This window comes from Passer montanus, unplaced genomic scaffold, assembly GCF_014805655.1.
Source record: "Passer montanus isolate IOZ18808 unplaced genomic scaffold, ASM1480565v1 scaffold233, whole genome shotgun sequence".
Taxonomy (NCBI): domain Eukaryota; kingdom Metazoa; phylum Chordata; class Aves; order Passeriformes; family Passeridae; genus Passer; species Passer montanus.
The window spans coordinates 27,835-35,660 of NW_024366959.1; the positions used below are offsets into that span (position 1 = coordinate 27,835).

At 53.1% G+C, this 7,826-nt stretch overlaps 2 protein-coding genes across 2 annotated transcripts in view; one reads left to right on the top strand and one right to left on the bottom strand.

The window, feature by feature from the left end:
• Nucleotides 1-1,822: 1,822 nt before the first annotated feature.
• LOC120502884 lies at nt 1,823-3,661 on the top strand. The gene is made up of 3 exons (XM_039710844.1): nt 1,823-1,840; nt 2,150-2,357; nt 2,452-3,661. The coding sequence occupies exons 1-3, from the start codon at nt 1,837-1,839 to the stop codon at nt 3,185-3,187; spliced, it is 948 nt and encodes a 315-aa protein (XP_039566778.1). The 5' UTR covers nt 1,823-1,836; the 3' UTR covers nt 3,188-3,661.
• A 156-nt stretch (nt 3,662-3,817) lies between these two features.
• NRBP2 (nuclear receptor binding protein 2) overlaps nt 3,818-7,826 on the bottom strand; it is a 39,888-nt gene continuing 35,879 nt past the window's right edge. Inside the window, exon 20 of the mRNA XM_039710854.1 lies at nt 3,818-4,720. Within this exon, the coding sequence (XP_039566788.1) occupies nt 4,652-4,720 (69 nt within the window). The 3' untranslated portion in view covers nt 3,818-4,651. The remainder of the gene's footprint in view (nt 4,721-7,826) is intronic.

Below are 7,826 nucleotides of genomic sequence, written 5' to 3' on the forward strand. Positions count from 1 at the left end.
GGCAGGCCTCGGTGCCCTGGTGTGAAAAATGCGTGTTTTATGACTGGCTTTTCGCAAATATTGAAATGAATATTGTGTGTGTTGTGTTAGAAAGTCGTGCTGGATTAACGTTTCAGCAGTATGGTGGATGTGGTTTCGTAGTTAAAAGGTAAATTTGTAGTTAAAGTAGGAGCTGTGTACGTGGGATGTTTTCTCTCTACAAAGGTAAATTTTGTCGGTAAAGTAGGAGCTGTGTACGTGGGATGTTTTCTCTCTACAAAGGTAAATTTTGTCGGTAAAGTAGGAGCTGTGTACGTGGGATGTTTTCTCTCTACAAAGGTAAATTTTGTCGGTAAAGTAGGAGCTGTGTACGTGGGATGTTTTCTCTCTACAAAGGTAAATTTTGTCGGTAAAGTAGGAGCTGTGTACGTGGGATGTTTTCTCTCTACAAAGGTAAATTTTGTCGGTAAAGTAGGAGCTGTGTACGTGGGATGTTTTCTTTCTACAAAGGTAAATTTGTAGTTCAAGTAGGAGCTGTGTATGTGGGATGTTTTCTTTCTAAAAATGAACGAGGTGCTCGGCTGCAGGACACATAAATCTCCCAGAGAAAGAGAATTTATTGCTCTTTTATCAGGAGAAACAAACTTTTCCCCGGCTGGTTCAGTCACAAAGACACCATCAGGATTCAGAGAAGTTGACTGTTCCCAAAGTCCTGTGTTTGAATGTAATTTATGCATAATATATGAGATGTATGAATATGCATCAGGCTGTTGTTTTCAAGGGTTAATCCTCTGTTAATGTGGGTCCTTTTTCGGGCTTATTTTGCCCAGAAAGAGGCACCCAGCGTCCCAGGGAGGTCACAGAGCCCCCAGGTTTTTCCTAAAGGATCTGGGGCCACTGAGGTTCACCGAGGGCAGGGGATTCCAGGGGCAGAGCAGGGGTTAGACCCTGTTAAATCCATGGATTTAGGGCAGGGGTGTGCTGGAATGTCTGGGGCCCAGGGAGGGGCTGCTCTGGAGGGACTGGGAATGGGCAGCTCTGAGGTGACCCTGAATCCAATCCCTTGGGAGTCAGGGATCACAGGCAGGCTGGGACTGAGCCCTCAGTGGGATTGGGAATGGGCAGCTCTGAGGTTTCCCTGAATCCAATCCCTTGGGAGTCAGGGATCACAGGCAGGCTGGCACAGAGCCCTCAGTGGGACTGGGAATGGGCAGAACCCCTCCCTTGGGAGTCAGGGATCATGGGCAGGCTGGCACTGAGCCCTCAGTGGGATTGGGAATGGGATGAACCCCTCCCTTGGGAGTCAGGGATCACGGGCAGGCTGGCACTGAGCCCTCAGTGGGATTGGGAATGGGCAACTCTGAGGTGACCCTGAATCCAATCCCTTTGGCTTCCTGGGAGTCGGGAATCGCGAGCAGGATGAAGCAGAACCTTCAGTGGGATTGGGAATGGGCAGAACCCCTCCCTTGGCTCCCCAGGAGACAGGGATCACGGGCAGGCTGGCACAGAGCACGTGGGAATGGGACTGGGCAGCTCTGAGGTGTCCCTGCATCCCTCCCTTGGCTTCCCAGGAGTCAGGAATCACGGGCAGGCTGGCACAGAGCACGTGGGAATGGGACTGGGCAGCTCTGAGGTGTCCCTGCATCCCTCCCTTGGCTTCCCAGGAGTCAGGAATCACGAGCAGGATGGAGCAGAGCCCTCAGTGGGATTGGGCTTTATTGATTTGTCAGGTGGAACATTGGCAGGGCTGGGCATGGAGCAGGGCTGGGAATGGAGCAGGGCTGGGAATGGAGCCTGAGCTGGGAAGGGGAATGCAGCACTGCGGGAGCAGGGCTGGGGATGCAGCCTGAGCCAGGAATGCAGCACTGCTGGGGATGCAGCACTGCTGGGAATGCAGCCTGAGCCGGGAATGCAGCAGGGCTGGAGATGCAGCAGTGCTGGGAGTGCAGCACAGCTGGGAATGCAGCAGGGCTGGGGATGCAGCCTGAGCCAGGAATGCAGCAGTGCTGGGGATGCAGCACTGCTGGGAGTGCAGCCTGAGCCAGGAATGCAGCAGTGCTGGGGATGCAGCACTGCTGGGGGTGCAGCACAGCTGGGAATGCAACACTGCTGGGGGTGCAGCGCTGCTGGGGGTGCAGCACTGCTGGGAATGCAGCACTGCTGGGGGTGTAGCACTGCTGGGAATGCAGCCTGAGCCAGGAATGCAGCACTACTGGGGGTGCAGCACTGCTGCAGGTGCAGCCTGAGCTGGCTGAGCGTGGATGGAATCCCGGTGGGATTCAGCTGGAGCAGGAGCAGCGCTGGGCAGGCGGTGGCACACGGAGCTCCTGCAGGGAGTGGAACACCAGCACAGAGCAGTGCAGGGTGCCAGGGGCAGATTTCCGTGGCACGGCAGGAGCAGCACCAGCAGGGTGCCAGGGGCAGCTTTCCCTGGCACAGCAGGAGCAACACCAGCAGGGTGCCAGGGGCAGCTTTCCCTGGCACAGGGGGAGCAGCACTGGCACAGAACACCAGCACGGAGCAGGAGGCCAGGGACAGCTTTCCCTGGCACGGGGGGAGCAGCACCAGCACAGAACACCAGCAGGGTGCCAGAGGCAGCTTTTCCTGGCACAGGGCACTGGCACGGAGCACCAGCACGGTGCAGATCACCAGGACAGCACCAGAGCTGGATTTCCCCAGCACAGAGCAGAGCAGGCTGCCAGGGGCAGATTTCCCCAGCACAGAGGGAACAGCAGGAGCAGCACCAGCTCAGCATAGAGCAGGATTTCAGAGCCAGCTTCTCCTGGCACAGAGAGAGCAGCAGGGGCAGCACTGGCTCAGCACAGAGCAGGATTTCAGAGCCAGTTTTCCCTGGCACAGCAGCACCAGCACAGCACAGAGCAGGGTGCCAGAGGCAGTTTTCCCTGACACAGCAGGAGCAGCAGCAGCAGCACTGACACAGAACACCAGCACTGGCACAGAGCAGGATGCCAGAGGGGTTTTCCCTGGCACAGCAGGAGCAGCACTGGCACAGCGCAGGATGCCAGAGGGGTTTTCCCTGGCACAGCAGGAGCAGCACTGGCACAGAGCAGGGTGCCAGAGGGGTTTTCCCTGGCACAGCAGGAGCAGCACTGGCACACAGCAGGATGCCAGAGGGGTTTTCCCTGGCACAGCAGGAGTGGCACCAGCACCAGCGTGGTGCAGATCACCAGGACAGCACCAGAGCTGATTCCCCCAGCACAGAGGGAGCAGCAGCAGCAGCACCAGCACAGAGCAGGGTGCCAGGGGCAGATTTCCCTGGCACAGCAGGAGCAGCACAGAGCACTGGCACAGCACAGGATACCAGAGCTGGATTCCTCTGGTGGAGCAGGAGCAGCACTGGCACAGAGCAGGATTGCAGAGCCAGTTTCCTATGGCACAGCAGGAGCAGCACCAGCACAGAGCAGGATTGCAGAGCCAGTTTCCTATGGCACAGCAGGAGCAGCACCAGCACAGAGCAGGATTGCAGAGCCAGTTTCCTATGGCACAGCAGGAGCAGCACTGGCACAGAGCAGGATTGCAGAGCCAGTTTCCTATGGCACAGCAGGAGCAGCACAGAGCAGGATTTCAAAGCCAGTCTTCCCTGCAGGAGCAGCAGAGAGCAGCACAGAGCAGGATTTCGGAGCTAGCTCTCCCTGGAGCAGCAGGATTTCAGAGCTAGCTTTCCTTGGAGCAGCAGAGAGCAGCACAGAGCAGGATTTCAGAGCCAGCTCTCCCTGGAGCACCAGGAGCAGGATTTCAGAGCCAGCTCTCCCTGGAGCAGCAGCACAAGCACAGAGCAGGATTTCAGAGCCAGCTCTCCCTGGAGCACCAGGAGCAGGATTTCAGAGCCAGCTCTCCCTGGAGCAGCAGGATTTCAGAGCCAGCTCTCCCTGCAGCAGGAGCAGCCCCACACGGCTCTGGGACAGAGACAATTCCTGTTGGCACTTTTCTCCCCGTGTGTCCCTGGCCAAGGGCAGCCCTGGGGTGGTGACGGTGGCAATTCCCCATCTCCAGGCCAGGGACTGGCATTCCAGCCAGCGTGGCAGGGACGGGAGCAACAGGCACCAGGGCTCTCTCCTGAAGGCGCCGAGAGGTTTTGGAAGGCTGCAGGGGGAACTGGGGCATGACCAGGATTCTGTGGAGCATCAGTGAGATTCCTGCCAATGCACAAGTGTGGATCCAGGTGGTGGGTGAGGAATTCCTTCTCCAGCTCACAGTCCCAGCTCATGGCGAGGGTTCTGAGCACAGGAAACCTTAAACCTGGAGAAGCTGGGGATGGAGAGCGGGATGTGGCCGGTGGGAAGCTCCAGGGGCTCTCCAAGCCTGCTCCTCCCCTCCCCTCAGCAAGGATGGCACAGAGGGAGAAAACGGCGGTGGGACCGGCAGCGAGGGGGGCTGACCATTCCCAGAGGGAATTGGACCCGGCCGGGGGCTCTGCAGCAGCTCCCAAACCCCCCTGGGAAGGGGGTGCTGCCCACTCCCCACACCTCCCCTCGGGAGCGGGCCCCAGAGCGTGTCCAGCGCCCCGGAATTCCCGGGCTTTGCCGAGTCCTCTGCCCGCCCAGAACACGAGTCGGGACAATTCCGTGGGCCCGAGGCCCGGCCAGGCGAGTCCTGCTGGGCTGGGTGGGTCGGGAGCCCCCGGGGATGGCGGTGCCTCCATGGCCTGGGCTCACAGGGCTTGTGAGCGGTGCTTGTGGAAGGCGCTCTCCAGGAAGGCGGCCAGCTTCTCGCAGTCGTCCTGCAAGCAGAAAGGCCAGCAGGTGCCTGGGTGGGCTCTCCCCGACACCCCCGGCCCTGGGTGGGCTCTCCCCGACACCCCCGGCCCCACGCAGGTGTCAGCAGGGCCCTGGGTGGGCTCTCCCTGACACCCCCAGCCCCACGCGGGCGTCACCATGGGGTTTTTATGAGAACGCCTGCACTAGGGTTTACTCCCAAGATGCTGACAAGCCTCCAAAAGAAATGTCAACAATTAACCCTGGGTGGGCTCTCCCCGACACCCCCAGCCCCACGCAGGTGTCAGCAGGGCCCTGGGTGGGCTCTCCCTGACACCCCCAGCCCCACGCGGGCGTCACCATGGGGTTTTTATGAGAACGCCTGCACTAGGGTTTACTCCCAAGATGCTGACAAGCCTCCAAAAGAAATGTCAACAATTAAATATCTGATGGTTGTGGAAGGTTGGACGTTGTTTACCACAGGTGCATCTTAGATTGGTCCAGTGGATTGTTTGTGCTTAATGACAATCCATGGTCTGGCTGTGCTGGGCTCTCTGAGAGGCACGAGCCTTTGTTACCATTCCATTCCTTTCTTTTCCAGCTTTTATTGCCATTCCGTTCCTTCCCTTTCCAGCCTTTGTTACCATTCCATTCCTTTCCTTTGGAGCTTCCTGATGGATCCTTTCTCTCCATTCTTTTTCATATAGTTTTAGTATAGCAATATAATATAATGTAATATAATGTAATATAATGTAATGTAATGTAATATAATGTAATGTAATATCATATCATATCTATAATATAATGTAACATATTATAATGTAATATCATATATCTATAATATAACGTAATATTATATTATATTATATTATATTATATTATATTATATTATATTATATTATATTATATTATATTATATTATATTATATTATATTATATTATATTATGTTATGTTACATTATGTTACATTATGTTACATTATGTTACATTATGTTATGTAATATATATGTTATATAATGTAATATATATAATAATATATTATATATCTTATATTTTCTATATATAATATATATCATTATATACAATATATATAAAGTGTATATATAATTTTTATATATATTATATATATTATTTTATATATTATATATAATATAATATATATAATATATATTATATATATATTATATTACATTACATTATATTACATTATATTATATTATGTTACATTATATTACATTATATTATAGATATGATATGATATGATATTATATGGTATTATATATATAATATTATGTATAATATCAGGTATTGCTGCCCCGGGCAGGGATGGAGTCCCCACCCCTGGAAGAGTTCCATGAACACGTGGATGTGGCACCTGGGGATGCCATCAGGGTCACCTGGCACGTCTGTCCCAGGCTGGACTTGCTAGTCTTGGAGGTGTTTTCCCAAATGGTTCTGTGGTTCCTTAAGTAAGGAACCGGCCTCCTTCCCTGGCTCTCCCACTCAGAATTATTTAAGCTGCAGCTAATTAACGTGTGCCAGAGCGGGCAGCTCCCCTTGGAAAGGGGAAAAAGGGGAAAAAGGGGAAAAAGGGGAAAAGCTCCTGGCGGGAGCGGAAATCCCAGCCCTGCCCCTGCGCGGATCTGGGGACCGCAGGGACTCACCTCGTGGATGAATCCGTAGTGCACCAGCTCTGTGGCCAAATCCTTGGAGTTGTCGGCTGCAGAGGCAAGGAGCGGGAGAACATGAGCACGGATCCAGCTCGGGGAGCTCCCGCGCCTGGGAGGGCTGGGAAGGGGGCAGGGACGGGGAGCAAGGTTCCCCAAAACCCCAAAACGCGGTCTGGACAATGTGCCACGTGCAAAGCTGGAAAGGCCTCGTGTGGCTCAGCAGGACAGGGCTGGGGGCAGGAGCAGCTCCCAGGAACCATTCCCAGCTTTCTGAGGGAAGGGGAGAGGAATGGGAAAGGAAATGGGAAAGTGCCGGGAAAGGAAATGGGAAAGTGCCGGGAAAGGAAATGGGAAAGTGCCGGGAAAGGAAATGGGAAAGTGCCAGGAAAGGGAAGGGGAAAGGGCCGGGAAAGGAAAGGGGAAAGTGCCGGGAAAGGAAAGGGGAAAGTGCCGGGAAAGGAAAGGGGAAAGTGCCGGGAAAGGAAAGGGGAAAGTGCCGGGAAAGGAAATGGGAAAGTGCCGGGAAAGGAAATGGGAAAGTGCCGGGAAAGGAAATGGGAAAGTGCCGGGAAAGGAAATGGGAAAGTGCCGGGAAAGGAAATGGGAAAGTGCCGGGAAAGGAAATGGGAAAGTGCCGGGAAAGGAAATGGGAAAGTGCCGGGAAAGGAAATGGGAAAGTGCCGGGAAAGGAAATGGGAAAGTGCCAGAAAAGGAAATGGGAAAGGAAATGGGAAAGTGTCGGGAAAGGAAATGGGAAAGTGCCGGGAAAGGAAATGGGAAAGGAAATGGGAAAGTGTCGGGAAAGGAAATGGGAAAGTGCCGGGAAAGGAAATGGGAAAGTGCCGGGAAAGGAAAGGGGAAAGGAAATGGGAAAGTGCCAGGAAAGGAAAGGGGAAAGTGCCAGGAAAGGAAATGGGAAAGTGCCAGAAAAGGAAATGGGAAAGTGCCGGGAAAGGAAATGGGAAAGTGCCGGGAAAGGGAAGGGGAAAGGAAATGGGAAAGTGCCAGGAAAGGAAAGGGGAAAATGTCAGGAAAGGAAAGGGGAAAGTGCCGGGAAAGGGAAGGGGAAAGTGCCGGGAAAGGAAATGGGAAAGGAAATGGGAAAGTGTCGGGAAAGGAAATGGGAAAGTGCCGGGAAAGGAAATGGGAAAGTGCCGGGAAAGGAAATGGGAAAGTGCCCAGGAAAGAGGAAAGGAAAGTTCCAGGAAAGAGGAAAGGAAAGTTCAAGGAAAGGAAAGTTCAAGGAAAGGAAAGTTCAAGGAAAGTTCAAGGAAAGTTCAAGGAAAGGAAAGTTCAAGGAAAGGAAAGTTCAAGGAAAGTTCAAGGAAAGTTCAAGGAAAGTTCAAGGAAAGTTCAAGGAAAGGAAAAGGAAAGTTCAAGGAAAGTTCAAGGAAAGTTCAAGGAAAGTTCAAGGAAAGTTCAAGGAAAGTTCAAGGAAAGTTCAAGGAAAGTTCAAGGAAAG

Coding starts and splice junctions, on each gene's coding strand:
- LOC120502884 (XM_039710844.1), top strand. Junction 2,358..2,451: donor TGCAGGGTGCCAGGGGCAGA/TTTCCGTGGCAC, acceptor GCCAGGGGCAGC/TTTCCCTGGCACAGGGGGAG.